This window comes from Artemia franciscana, chromosome 5 (genome assembly GCF_032884065.1).
Source record: "Artemia franciscana chromosome 5, ASM3288406v1, whole genome shotgun sequence".
NCBI classification, from domain to species: Eukaryota; Metazoa; Arthropoda; class Branchiopoda; order Anostraca; family Artemiidae; genus Artemia; species Artemia franciscana.
In genome coordinates this window covers 31,525,985-31,541,739 of record NC_088867.1, presented here as the reverse complement: position 1 = coordinate 31,541,739, position 15,755 = coordinate 31,525,985, and the positions used below count along the sequence as shown (strand labels likewise).

The 15,755-nt window shown below is 34.6% G+C and overlaps 1 protein-coding gene across 3 annotated transcripts in view; it reads right to left on the bottom strand.

Moving 5' to 3' along the window:
• Positions 1-15,755, bottom strand: part of LOC136027264 (follistatin-related protein 1-like) — a 78,111-nt gene that overhangs the window by 24,434 nt on the left and 37,922 nt on the right. For all 3 annotated transcript variants that reach the window (XM_065704341.1, XM_065704339.1, XM_065704340.1), the window contains exons 6-8: positions 12,121-12,361; positions 7,600-7,712; positions 572-635 (exon numbers count right to left, since the gene is read on the bottom strand). In XM_065704341.1, coding sequence (XP_065560413.1) covers positions 572-635; positions 7,600-7,712; positions 12,121-12,361 — 418 coding nt within the window. The remainder of the gene's footprint in view (positions 1-571; positions 636-7,599; positions 7,713-12,120; positions 12,362-15,755) is intronic.

Here is a 15,755-nt window from a genome sequence, read left to right as displayed (position 1 = left end):
ACATAAATATAGAGCTACATTAAGCCAAAGACAAGCAAAAATAAAGTAAACTATCAAATCAAACTTAAAAAAACAGAAATCATTATAAATGAATATATGAGACCAAAGACGAATAAAAATTACAATGATTATTAATTTTCGGTTCTTTTTTATCTAACTTATGAATTTAGACAACGCTCTAACACGGCGTTTCTAACTAATGTTTCGATTCCTTTATGAATCGGAGCTCAAACTTCCGTGGTCTGTATGTACTTTTTTATGTATTCTCCCCTATTTTTTTCTCTTTTTTGTGTGCTATCTGTGGAAAGGGCCACTCATGGCGGTCCGCACCCCTTTAGTTACGACACTGGGCGAAATATAGCTGTTCAAATTTCTTTGGAAAACTTCTTTTTCAGAAAGTTTTTTAAAATTGATTCTCTTGGAAATACTGCAATCTTGAGTTCACAGCCTTATGAATAGGAAAAAAGAAATGTACTCGGTCAATCTTATCATGAGATACTATTTCTGAAAACCAGCTGTAGGGAATTGAAAAACACGGAAAAATAATTGAGGAAGGAACGATAAGACTCACCAATCATTGCAATCAACGTCAGTTTCAGCTCCGTCTTCATATTGCTTTCCTTCTAATGAACACACTGAAAGGTAAATCAATAGATTAATGAGTTGTTTACAAGGTAAAACGCAAACATGTTCATTTGTGTAAATTTTTAAGTTGCAGAGCTTGCTAGTTTTTCTTTAAGATCTCAATACCCCAAAACATGTTTGAAAAAGAAACATTCTTTATGTTTGAATCCCTAAAATGATAACGGTAAAGTAGGTATGTTATGTTGGTCATTTTAATTCATACCATTATATTCTCAAATCAAGGTGTTTGGTGTTCTGGATTACATAGATTTCTAAGAAAATTTACAGCAGGAAAGCAGTTCAGTGAATGGCAGGAGGGAGAGATATGTATAGCAACTTTCTAGACCCAAACATCAAGTCTTGAAGATAGATTCTTCTAATATCAATTTATTCTTTCTTTGGCCAAATCACACACTTAGCTTCTCCTCCTCCCATATATTGGCGTAAAGTAATACTCATGATCAATTAGTGATACTTAGCTATTTAAAGTGGAGTTTGTTTATTTATATATGTCATAGTAAATAGGATTTAAAAAATGTTCTCGCCCCATTTCCTCCCACAATTTTTTAATATTTATCATGGCTACTTAACTTTCCTCTTTCCTTGAAGAACAGACATTTTTATATCATGATTCCCAGTGTAAAATAAACTTGCAAAATTATATTTCCGCCATTTCAATTTTTATAACCTTAACTACATAGGCTAATGATTAAGTTGAAATACATTTTCCATACAAATACTTCACTGAGAGTGCTATTCTGTTATCGCCTCTTTACTGTATATAAAATCATGCCATATCATAGGCTATCTCACTAAATTCCACATCTAATTCTTTTAATCAGCAGAAGTAAAAAGGACTGTTCCTGTCTGCTTTAGTAGCAGGAGCGAAACTTTACACCACTGGACTTTTTCTAAATCTTTTAAAAGTGTGAAAATATTATCAATTATACTATACTACACCTCCTTCAGTTTGCATATCATTTTCCATTTCGTCGGTTTCTACTTTTAGGTAGTTGGGAGTTCTTGATAGAAAATCCACAAAACCCATCCAATTCAACTATGCAAAAATTGCTGTAAATCGAAATAGATATAAAGAAAATCTTTGGCTAATTATATTCGGTTTAAGCAAAAAAAATTTTTCCACGCTTAACCAAATTTTTCATAAGAAAAAGATGTCAGTTTAGTTCATTCATATTATTGCCGATTTTCTCGTTCTTTGCTATATCTGCATCTACGGGATATCTTTAAGTGTCCTTAAGGACAGCTTAGAGAATAAAAATCGAGACCTCAAGTCTGTCTAAGGATTCTCGTATATAGGCTTAATCCTTACAAAGCTTGTTGGCAAACTACCCTAAGGCACACATAACTGTTTTCCCATCCATAGTGGCTACCCGTTTGATTTAGTTCTTTTTTTAAGTGTTTTATTTTGCTTATTTTACTGTTAATCTGCTTTCTATTTTGTAGCTGGTTAAAAATAGACATAAATATAGCTAAGCCCTAAGTAATAGAACCCATGCTTTGTTCCAGAGTATGACCCTCTTTAAAGTCGCTTCAATGATTTAGTTCTTGTAGTCACGTTTGGTTGGCATTTTGATTCTGTTTTAGTATTTCTTTTGTGTTGTTTTAAATGTGCACTATTTGTAAGTTTCAGATTCTATTTTCTCTGTAGTGGATTGTAAAAGAATTATTGCTATAATTATTTTATTAACAATATTTCTTATCAGATGTGTGTATATCAGGCAAATATTTTAATCCACGTTAGCTTAATATCAAAAGTAGCCTCAGCAGGTATCATGCGCATGTTTAAGCTTACACGGATGTTCAAAATTTTTGTTCGAAGCATTGTTACCCCTGAGTGACAACTTACTTCATATTACTTCAAAGCCTAAGACTCACACATCCAAAAGAAAAAATGTGACAAGTGCTGCATAGATTCAGTTCTTTGTTTGCTTCTGAATTTGACACTTCAACCAGAATTAGACATTTCATTGGGCGGTTTCTTTGGCAACTGATGGACTCGAGTCTAGACTCGGTTTTACACAGCTTCCTTTAGTATCAGTCAGGTGACCAAGGTACTTGAAGTCCCCAACATCTTAATCTCTTCTTCTTACACGTAGAAAGGCTGCATCAGATTTGGCTTGTTGAGTATAAGGATTTCCTTTCTAAAGACACTGATTTCAGAGACCCCTGAATGAGCAGTGTTTGGAAATCTTGTCAGCATTTTTTCTACCTTTTTTGACTGGGTAGATTTTTGTCTCCTGAGAACTCGATAAGCTTTGAATACCATCTTAATAATCACCAAAATAAAAACGAGGATAAGAGGGTCAGTCTTCAAATATCCTCTATAAGAAAAATTTCAGTGATCTGTCCCTCAGCCTGGACTTTGGGAATTTTTATCATCACAGTACGCTACCAGATATTCCGTTCCAGATGTTCAGTCTTTAATCATGTTGCATGTGCTAATTTTACAAGCATATCAAGTTCCGTTATAAGGGTTATAACCAATCATAATTTTCTAGTGGTTTTCTCCGTGATTCTGTCATTGCCAGAGCAAAAGAACCGACCAAAATGTCTCATTTCTGATCGAAAGCCAGCGTAATTGTGTGCAGTTCTTGTATTACGGCAAGACCTACGCCAGCTGAGGAGGACTGTGACACAATTTTGCTGCAATAAAGATCTGAAACGTTCCTCTATAGTTTTTTACTGATTGCCATGATTCTTCTTGAGAATAGGTGGGATTATAGAGTCAATGTATTTTTGAAAGAATTGTTCTATTTTCCAGATTCTATGTGTTACAGTGCGCAGCTTCCCTGTCATGAAAGGAACTCCATCAATAAAGATTTCTGCTAGTATAGAATCCGGACCAGGAGTTTTATGCCTTATATACTACTTTATACCTCACCTGGGAACCATTGGGGTTAGTTATTGAAGCTCTAGGAACCCGGCTGTGCAATTAGTGGCGAAATGATAAATGACTGAGTGCAAAATAGCGGTAAGGGGCTGCAGACACTGTTTAGATTTATTTTTAGTTAGTAAGAGACTTTATCTCCGAGCCCCCACCCCTTAAGTTGCAAGGTTTGCTAGGATGAGGTCAATGAGCTTATTCAAGCGGCTGTCAATAAATTTGTCTGACAATTTTCAGATAATTTCCTCTCTCATGAGCACAAAATGAGTACAACACTCTCTTTTACTGCACATGAAAGTCAGGCCAGCTCTTTATTTTTATTTTTATTAGCAATGCTTTCTTTTCCTAAAGATGACGAAGTATAGTCTACATGACAAAAAACATGGGACACTTTCAATTATTTACGCCATACACCAACAAAGTAATGTTAAGAAGTCAGCTTCCTGAAATACTGTAGTGGGCTATGTCAACTTATCTTGGTCGACTTATCTACACCGACATATATGAAAGAGAGAACTATAACAAAATAAACTACTTTTAAGAGAGAGACAACAAAGTCATAAAAAAATTAAAGTAAATGTTACGATCAGGCTACATCAAACAGTTCGTGGCAACGAACTGTAGTAAGGAGCGACCCGGTCAATAGTAAACGAAACTCTAAAGAACAAAATTTTGATACTAAAAAATACATCAAAAGAGTCGGCTTTTTATGCTGACTTTAAATATATAAGTTTCATCAAATTTAGTCTTTTTCATCAAAAGTTACGAGCCTGAGAAAATTCGTCTTATTTTGGAAAATAGGGAGAAACACCCCCTAAAAGTCATAGAATCTTAACAAAAATCACATCATCGCTTTCAGCACATCAAAGAACCCCGTTGTAAAAGTTTCAAGCTCCTATCTACAAAAATGTGGAACTTTGTATTTTTTGCCAGAAGACCGATCACGGGTGCGTGTTTATTTGTTTGTTTTTTTTCCCAGGGATCATCGTATCGACCGATTGATCCTAGAATGTCGCAAGAGGGCTCATTCTAACGAAAATTAGAAGTTCTAGTGTCCTTTTTAAGTGACCGAAAAATTGGAGGGCAACTAGGCCCCCTCCCACGCTCAATTTTTCCCAAAGTCAATAGATCAAAATTTTTAGATAGTCATTTTGTTCAACATAGTCGACAACCTTAATAAATATGTCTTTGGGATGACTTACTCCCCCACCGTCCCCAGGGGAGGGGCTGCAAGTTACAAACTTTTACCAGTGTTTATATACAGTAATAATAATAATAATTTATTTATCACCCAGTTCACAAAACAGAGGTTAAGTGGAGCAAAATACAAAAGAAAAACAGCAAAAGTAATACAAGAGAAACAAATTTAATCGCATACAGAAAAAAGACGGATAAGGCGATGAAAACATCCTAGCCTATAAAGCGCTTCAATAGCTAGCTTCGCAGATAATTTTTCGAAAGCACCATTAATATCTGTCGCACAATACTTTTTAACCAGTTTTGTAATCCGGTAAGAACGAGATAGATATAAAAGAAATTTGCAGTACCGGTAATAATTTATGCGAATACGTTTTAGATCACCAGTTAACAGAAGTGGCCAAATGCCAGAACAGAAGAGCACTGTTCTACTCTTCTGTTCCCAACAATGGTTATTGGGAAGTGTACAAACGTTTTTCAGGGGGATTATTTTGGGTTGGGGGATTTGAGGGAACGGGGCTATGTGGGAGGATCTTTTTTGGAAGAATATGTCATGGGGTAAGAGAAATTCAATGAAGGGGGCGCAGGATTTTCTAGCATTATTACAAAAAAAAAAATATGAAAAAGTTTTTCCAACTAAAAGTAAGGAGCAGCATTAAAACTTAAAACGAACAGAGATTATTACGCATATGAGGGTTTCATCTCCTCCTAAATACGTCGCTGTTTACGCTAAAGTATTTTTAATAATTTTAACTATTTATTTTACGGACAAAATTTAAACTTTAGTGTAAAGAGTGAGGTATTAACGAGGGGACAAACCCCCTGACATACATAATAAAAATATAAGTATATAAAAGTTAGTTGCTTAAGTTAATTCTTAAGTTACATATATTTTTTCTAACAAAAACGTTCGTTAAAAATTAAAGGTTCTAGTTGCCTTTCCAAGTAACCCAAAAATTGGAGGGCAATTAGGCCTCCTCACCCACTCTTATGGCTTTTTGTCAAGTATTTGTCTTGAACTTACTTTTGTGCAACAGAATTTATTTTAGCCACTCAATAGCAGTTTGCCCCAACATTGTGATTTTTGATTCTAATGGAAACGATGAAGTTGTAATTGTTTGATTGTTACATTTCTTTGTTTTATTTTAAGTTAATAAATCACAGATGGCAATAACATTTTCACTTTTCCAGTTATAAGCACTATTACTCATAATATGCTTAATTATGAAAGGGTTTCAAGTTTTCTGTAGCCGCTTACTCGGTGGTGGAATTGTTTTGGCCCCTTCTGGTATTTGAGTTCGGAAGAGTAACGAAAAAAGAATAGTTAAGTTTGCCAGGTGCTCGGATATCACCAACGGCTCGGTGTGGGATAAAACTACTCGAAATCTACCAAACGAAAAAAATGATGACCCTTTTTAAGGGTAGAAAATGATTAGATGGTAGCCAATCTCCCTCCAGAGTACGTTTTACTACCCCCCTCACCCTTCGCCTTAGCCAGCCATGATATCAGGTCAAAACTTTAAAGTAACCACTTTGTTCAAGATTATCAGAAGGTCCAATTAATACGGTTCCTGATATGACATGTCCCCCAGCCCCTGGTGTAATGTCCGTAAGTTATAAAATTTACCATTTGTTTATGGGTATTTTTTAGGGGAAAAAGGGTGAAAATATTTAATCTTCTAGGTCTCAATGGCTCGACATTCAGGATTTGTTCCCTGAAGTAAGACGGCACTAGACCCTTAAGATCCAAACTGGCGGTGCTGATCTTCGTTTCATAGCGCTTCAGCCAGGAAGTGCAATCCCTGGGCCAACAAGAATACATATTTTGAAGGAAAAGTGTGTTAGGAGCCCAGCAATGGTCCAAAAGCTTCTTTTTGTTTGGCTTGAAACTTTCAAGAATTATTGCCTGGCTAAGGAGACTAAATATTTTTGGGAGGGAAAATGGAGCCAGAAAACGAACCAGAAAATTTGTTATTTCCGATCAATTTGAAACTTACACCTGCAAATCCCTGGTCCAAGGGGAACTCCGTGCAAAAAAATATTTTACGGACGCGGCCACCCAAGAAATGGAACACAAAAGGGCCAAAAACTTGTCTACATTAGAACAGATTTTTATAGTACTTAATTTATAGTGCTTTGTTGTTTTATTTCTAGGATTCTAGTAGCTTTTTTTTAGAAATTTTAGTTAATTTTAAAAATCCAGATATTTCATTTTTTTTTCAGACCATATGGACAGGGAATTAAAGGTAATGGTTTAACAGAAATACGTAGCTAATAGACTTTATTTGCGACGGAAAGGTTAATGAATTTATCTTCGGGACATGAGAGAATTAATTCGGGACAAATGCATTTATAGCGGGAAATGCATCATGAAGGTTGTCAGGTTGTCCTGATACAGGATTGAAGAAGAAAATTAGATAAGGCTTTTATCGGAGTTTTCATTAAATGAGAACCATTTTACTAATCTATAATAATATTTGTCTTAATTCAGTGGTAACAATAACTTATCAATATTTATGGCATGTTTCTCAATTACAAAAAAGGAGCTCACTTTTGGTATTAAGTCCAAAAAGATTGGGAAAAATGACAATAAAATATAAGTATAAAGTGAACTGAAAAAATATGTAGTGAAAATAGGAGCGCCATTTAAGAAACAATGAATAGTTTTCAAGTCACCCTCACACAGATTTATATAAATTCTGGTCTTTGGATTGGCCAAGTGCTAGTGAAACCAACCTCTTTTCCTCTTTACCAGCCTCTTTTCCTCTTTACGTACCTTTTTCCCTCTTTAATCAGTATTAAAACATGAATCAAATTTCGAGAGAGCCTTTTCAGCACCACACTAAAACAGATAAAAGATAAAAAACACTCACTTTTATTTTTTGGTATAAAGTCAGGATCAACTAATGTCTTAAACTCTTCAAAATCTAGTCGCCAGTCTGAGTTGGTGTCACCTGCATCAACAATGGCATCCACGCAGAGAGCCCTTGACAAAAAGTTCTGTTAATCAAAATTATTGCAAATAAGTCGAAAAGAAATTGATCACCTATATACATCTATATATATATATATATATATATATGTATATATATATATATATATATATATATATATATATATATATATATATATATATATATATATATATATATAAGTTGTATGTTTGTTTGTTTGTACGCATATGACGTCATTATAAGTATATAAGGCTTTGTATATGACGTCATTATAAGTATATAAGGGGGCGATTAAAAGAGAAATTTTTGGTATAAATCCTACAATGGCAAAAGAAACAGCCGAGGAAGCTGCTCAAAGAGTTAATTCCAAAAGGCTTGCGGCTAATAGAGAAAGTAAGAAAAGAAAGCGTGCCGAGTAATCACAAGAACAGCGTGAAAACAGGCTTGCGTCTCAAAGAGAAATTATAAAAAAAAATTGTGCCGAGGAATCACAAGAACAGCATGAAAACAGGTTTGCGGCTCAAAGAGAAATTACCAAAAGAAAATCATGTCGAGCAACGTCAAAATTATCGCCTGGCATTCGAGTACAGCCCAGTCGATGATTATAGCTTGAGTAGATGTGTTCAAATCGGGACTATGGAAATTTGTCCCTATTACAAGGCCTTGAAATTTAATGGTGAAACATTGGGAATGTGTTGCGCCTCAGGAAAAGTTAAACTTCCACAACTGGCTGCACCACCAGAGCCATTGAAGACTTTATGACGTTACAGACCGGAACACCGGGACACAAGGAATATAAATGACGACCAGGACACTCAAAGAGATATTACAGACCGGGACACCGGGACACAAATGACGATCGGGACACAGGGAATATAAATGAATACCGGGACAGTCAAAGAGAAATTACAGACCGAGACACCCGGAAACAAATGACGACCGGGACACAGGGAATATAAATGACGACCGGGACACAGGGACACAACTACAACGGGGACACCGGAAGGGCACAGGGGAGATATATAAATGACGACAGGGACACAGGGAATATCCGATTAGCAATCACCATCAACAAAGCTCAAAGGCAATCATTAGAAAAATGCGGTATAGATCTGAATACGGATTGTTTTCCCATGGACAATTATATGTTGCATGTTCAAGAGTCGGTAAACCTGACAATCTATGTATATGCACAGACAATGGGACAGCGAAGAATGTTGTATATTCGCAAGTTTTACGTCGTTAAAAACAGATATATATATATATATATATATATATATATATATATATATATATATATATATATATATATATATATATATATATATATATATATATATACATATATATATATATATATATATATATATATATATATATATATATATATATATATATATATATATATTCGCAGGTTGGACACAGTAGCTAATATGGCGCGTAACGACTTACGCACGGGGGGGGGGCTAAGCCCCCCCCCCCTACTAGGTGTTGGTTTTCCCATGGACAATACGCATTGTTTTCCCATGGACAATTATATGTTGCACGTTCAAGGGTCGGTAAACCTGACAATATATTTATATGCACAGACAATGGGACAGCGAAGAATGTTGTATATTTGCAAGTTTTACGCAGTTAAGAACAATATATATATATCTATATATATTCACAGGTGGGACACAGGGACACAACTACAATGGCGCGTAACTAATATGGCGCGTAACGACTTACGCACGCGGGGGGGGGGGAAGAGGGCTTGGGGGGGGGGGCGAAGCGCCACACCAACAGCTAGTATTGGAATTTCCGTTGAATTTGCACCTAAAGTATTGAAACTAGAGCCATGAGTGATTATGCAGAGCAATTTTAAAACTACGAGGATAGATACGGCCTACAAAATTCTAAAAAAAATATAACCAAATATCACCCCAAAAAAGGACATGTGACTTCAAAATAACGAGCGTATAAGAGCTAGGGGCCCAGAATGTTAATTCTGGCGAGCAAAGTGAGTAGAGTGAGCCTTGTCAGGCTATATTAACGAGTCTGTTAATTATGAAAGCTAAAGGTCTGATCGAGCTGACAAAATTCTGTGAGGCCAGCTAAAAAATCTCCAAAACTAAAAAACTAAAAAACAAACTTTTGACATCATGATAACACGCTTGTTATAATACGGCTGACTGTAGCAAAGAAGCGAGTAGACATCCAGTTATGTCTGAGAGAGCTGAAAGCGAGAGTGAGGAGAGGCAGACAACAAAAACCCACAAAGCCAGATTTTTGCTAGACAAATAAATGGTGGATATATTGAAATTTAGGTTTGCATGTGTGGGTCAGGTTTTATTTGCGAGGGCTGAAGGACTAAATGAGGAAAGGATAAAAATCCACCGAAGCCGGATTTTCGCTATCAAAAGGGCCTTTAGTGGAAAAAAAGAAAAAAGTTTTTAGGAAAAAGGTGAAACTGTAAGATTTTTCCTGAGGGGTAACGTAGTAAAGAACGAACCCAAGCCACAGTACCGAGATTTTAAAAGGGTGTTCTGAGAATAACAGTCAAGTGAGGAAGAATCACCATTTAAAGTTAATTAGAAATGGGAACTATTTTGATTATTTGATTATGATGTAAGTTCTTTGCAATATTTATTACTTTGAAGAACTGCTTTGGTAAAAGTTAAAGCACCAAAACAAGATTCAATAATTGAAACAAAACCAAAACTTTTAAACAAAAATCAACTAGTCAGGAAGCCCACATATTGCTAGTTTTGGACAATATTCTTGCATAAAGCTGTTTTTTTTCTAGCAGCCTAAGTTTTCGTTTCAAAATTCTCTAAAATTGTCTTGATTGGATTCCAGGTGTTGCAGACAAATAAAACCATAGGGACAACATTCTACAGAGACTATAGAGTTAAAGAAAAAATAGGTTCAACATAAAAAATGATAATTGAAAACTGAACCACAATATTGAATAAGCGTTAGGCTAATGTTTGTAAAAATCTAGAATATCCAAACTTAAAAAGTTATTTAAATATTTACTACGCCGTTGACCAATTTGGATACAGATTGTTTGGTATATTTTAACACGCTCAAATACCCAACCCATATTCATCTTGAACTGAAAACTTACATTTAACGAAATGATTAACTAAAGTATAAAGTCTATAACATTCCAAGACCTTTATCATCAAATTCGGCCTAGCCTTTGTAAATACCAATTACATTTTAAATGCTGTTCAAGTAACTATATATGGAAATTAGCTTAATTATACTTTAAAAAATTCAGCTAAAAAGGTTTCTTATGCGTTTTTTTTGAATTTTGAATTTTTAATTTTGAATTTGCAAAATCATGACGTCCTTCCGTTTCAAGTTTATGGGCTTTTTATGTAATTAATTTAGAATTTTAGGGATTCCTATAGTTTAGAACAATGCTCATGATCTCCAAGCTATTCTGAACAAATATCAAGTTTATCACTTGAATAATTTAGCTGTTTTGACAAAACAATTTAAGAAACACGCAAATAAAGCATATATACACCTTGAATTTGCATATGAGTAGAGAGGTGACTAAAAAAAAATACCAAAAGAGAGCAGAATACTTAAGTTACACACTCTGGTATAAAAAAAACTTTCCTTTATTTAATTCCCCAAGAATATAATCATTCTAACGACAGCTTTCAAGATCTCATTTTCGCTTTCCTTTAGAACTATACACATGTGCAGTATGTCCAATAGCTTAGGCCACGATAACGTCGAATTTTAAATTTATGATTTTTTGACACGCCAGACCAACAGCTACTTAAGCTCGTAATTTTAGCTGCAGACTTCAAACACAATCCTTCAATGTTCCCTTTTTCAAATGAAAGATTAACCGATGAATATATGATCGATTTCCGTTAATGATGTTGGAAACCGAGCCAAGCACTGCTAGCCTTGTAGGATTTGGAAGACCTAAAAATTTAATTATCAGTGAGGGAAAACAAAAATACAAATATTTATTTTGTTACTGCTGTTGAAAAACAAAAAACTCAAGAAAAATAGTAAAGTTGCCACAATTTGAGCTTTTTGATAGGCTAGAAGAAACGTCAAAATGTTCGTCAATGTGCCTTATAAAGAATTTAGTGAAGTAAGAAGAAAAAAAAAATCCAGTTTGGAGAAAATAAAACTAGAGTGATAGTAGTTATTTTCACTAGATTGTAAACCGAGATTATAGGTAGCATTTTAGAAATTTTTCCCCTTTTTCTTTTTCTCGGCTCCTCACCAAATCTAGATGGGGCTGAAACAAACTCAAAGAAAATTTAGAAAGAAACTTCAATATTCAAAAGTTAGACATCTATTAGGCATATATCTATTAGAATTGAAAAGTGGTTGGAGATCTGGCATTTGAAAATAATTTTGAATTAATTTTTCAACATTAACAAGAAACAAAGCAGACAAACGAAAATAAATATGATATACTTTATTAAATTGCTATTCAAAGATGTTGAGCGAACAGTGGTTGGGATCCATCGAATACAACGTATAAATTCTGTAGAATCCACAAATCCATCCTGCCCCCCGTCGCATTCGCTGAAATGTGACCAAACCTTGTCATTGTGGCTCACCCCATGTTTAGTAAAATGGGTAGCTGATGAATGCTCATCAAAATAAACGGCTATTTGCTTCAATAGCTGGTCTCGTTCTGATTGGAAGCACACAACTACAAAGAGGAAAAATTACCTTAAAGACAAAATCAAGTCTAGGAGTCTAATTAAAACTAAGAGGGCAAACTACTTTGAAGCTTATGAAAAGGTCCGTATTTTAAACAAATTGTAGTTTTATAAATTAACGAGAGAGAAATGGAAATTGACCTATAAGGGCTCCTTGGGAGAAAAGAGATATTGGATTTGAAGATTAAGGATAGTATTTCTTACTGGAACAATTTTTTCGTTTTTCTTTTTCGTTTCGTGGACTAACAAAACAATCTAGCAGTCAATTCTATCTTTCCAGCAGTCAATTCTGCGATAGAAAACTCGAAGAGAAATAATTGGAGCTTAAATTTGTTCGTCATTGATATCATTGCTTTTGTGAGATAAACGGGAAATATTACTGAAAAAAGGGGAGAAAGGAGATTTTACTGACTGAATTTTTACTGACAATTTCAAGCTCTGCGTTTTTGAAGCGTCTAAGACCGTTTTTTGGCAGCTGAAGTATAAATGCTTTGTTAACATTTTTCTCTATATTGCACTCGGACACTAGTTCTCATACATGCATGTAGGAACTTCAAAAATCAACTTAAGATTTTATTTCATATCAGTTACATAAGAAATTAGGTCCGTCCGGAGATCATAACTATTTATTTTTGCTTTAATTGCGTTGTTACATAGTTCAATAACAACAACTATGTAACAGGCATGTTTCAGAGCACAAACCCTCTGAAATGTCTAAAGTACACATTAGCATAATTATCGTGTTATTCTTTAGTTTTAAGTCATGGAAGTGGCAATTCAGCAAGTTCAATTGAATTCAGAAATCCTGGCATGAATCTAATTCCTCCTTCCTATTTATCCCTCAGAGAATGATATCCTTTATAGCATTTTTATTCTATAAATTTAATTTTACTTACTTATTTTTTTTCAGCAGCGCTAAAATAGCGCTTTGCTTCATTATACTGTAATTTTGATCACTTTGTGAATTTTTCCTGTTCGATTGATGATACTGTCGCATGTCTTTTAAATATTCCAAACACAGAATTAGTTGTACCTCATTTTCGTTAATCATTGCCTCACACATTTTTTCCATGTCTTTTGCTTTAGCTAATCGGATTCATTTGTCATCTTGTATAACTTCGTAAGATTTCATACATTCCAAAAACGATACGATGACCCATAAGGAAAAAATTGCGAATGTTTCTCATTAACTGCATACGAATGACATCGTCATTCATGTGAAAAATATTTTTTCCGAAATTTAGGCTCTAAACGAGTTTCGTCAAAGTTTTCTAGATCGTATTATCAGATACATATTATTGCTATATAATGCATTTACATACAATTCACAATTATTATACACACAATTATTACTCGCTTAAAAAGAGTAGACTAAATTGAAAATACTGAAATACAGGATTGTGAGTAATTTCTTTACAACCATAGCCTATACGGCGGTAAAATATCGGCCTGTAACCGCTAGATTCTTTTCCTTTCAATACTTATTGCAACAATTGTCTGCGGAAGTTCTTCGTCATCGAAAATGTTATTCAAGCTGCTAATAGAAGAACCATATCTTAAAAGGTGTGCTTTCAATCGTGGTGCTTATCAAACAGTTCGTGGTAACGAACTGTAGTAAGGAGCGATCCGGCTCAATAGTAACCAAAACTCTAAAAAATTGAATTTTGATATAAATAGCTACATCAAAAGAATCGCATTTTAATGCTGATTTTAAATATATAAGTTTCATCAAGTTTAGTCTTAGCCATCAAAAGTTACGAGCCTGAGAAAATTTGCCTTATTTAGGAAAATAGGGGGAAACACCCCCTAAAAGTCGTAGGATCTTAACGAAAATGACACCATCAGATTCAGCGTATCAGAGAACCCTACTGTAGAAGTTTCAAGCTCCTATCTACAAAAATGTGGAATTTTGCATTTTTTGCCAGAAGACAAATCACGGGTGCGTGTTTATTTGTTTGTTTTTTTGTTTTTGTTTTTTTTTTTTTCCCCAGGGGTCATCGTATCGACCAAGTGGTCCTAGAATGTCGAAAGAGGGCTCATTCTAACGGAAATGAAAAGTTCTAGTGCCCTTTTTAAGTGACCGAAAAAATTGGAGGGCATCTAGGCCCCCTCCCACGCTCATTTTTTTCCCAAAGTCAACGGATCAAAATTTTGAGATAGCCATTTTGTTTGGCATAGTCGAAAATCTTAATAACTATGTTTTTGGGGATGACTTACTCCCCCACACTCCCTGGGGGAGGGGTTGCAAGTTACAAACTTCAACCAGTGTTTACATATAATAATGGTTATTGGGAAGTGTACAGACGTTTTCAGGGGGATTTTTTTGGTTTTGGGGGTAGGGTTGAGGGAGGGGGCTATGTGGGAGGATCTTTCCTTGGAGAAATATGCCATGGGGGAAAAAATTCAATGAAAAGGGCGCAGGATTTTCTAGCATTACTATAAAAAAAAAAATGAAAAAATAAACATGAAAACGTTTTTTCAAATGAAAGTAAGGAATAGCATTGAAATTTAAAACAAACAGAGATTATTACGCATATGTAGGGTTCTAAAAATACTTTAGCATAAAGAGCGAGGTATTTAGGAGGAGATAAATACCTCACTCTTTATGCTAAAATATTTTTAGTGATTTCAACTATTTATTCTACGGCCTATTTGATTCAGGGGTCATTCTTAAAGAATTGGAACAAAACTTACGATTTAGTGTAAAGAGCGAGGTATTAACGAGGGTACAAACCCCCTCGTACATATAATAAAAATATAAGAATATAAAAGTTTGTTACGTAAGTTAATTCTTAAGTTACGTATATTTTTTACTAATAAAAACGTTCGTTGAATATTAAAAGTTCTAGTAGCCTTTTTAAGTAACCGAAAAATTGGAGGGCAGCTAGGCCTCCTTCCCCACCCCGTATTTCTCAAAATCGTCTGATCAAAACTAAGAGAAAGCCATTTAGCCAAAAAAAAATTAATATACTAATTTCATTTCAATAATTTATGTGCGGAGAGCCAAAATCAAACATGCATTAATTCAAAAACGTTCAGAAATTAAATAAAAAAAACTAGTTTTTTTAACTGAAAGTAAGGAGCGACATTAAAACTTAAAACGAGCAGAAATTACTCCGTATATGAAATGGGTTGTCCCCTCCGCAGTCCCTCGCTCTTTACGCTAAAGTTTTTAGTTGTTTTAAAAAGTAGAATTGTGGCAAAGAGTCAAACTTTAGCGTAAAGAGCGTGGAACTGCGGAGGAGACAACCCATTTCATATACGGAGTAATTTCTGCTCGTTTTAAGTTTTAATGTCGCTCCTTACTTTCAGTTAAAAAAACTAGTTTTTTTTATTTAATTGAAACTAATGAACGAGATCAAAGAGCAATGTTATCTTCTGTTG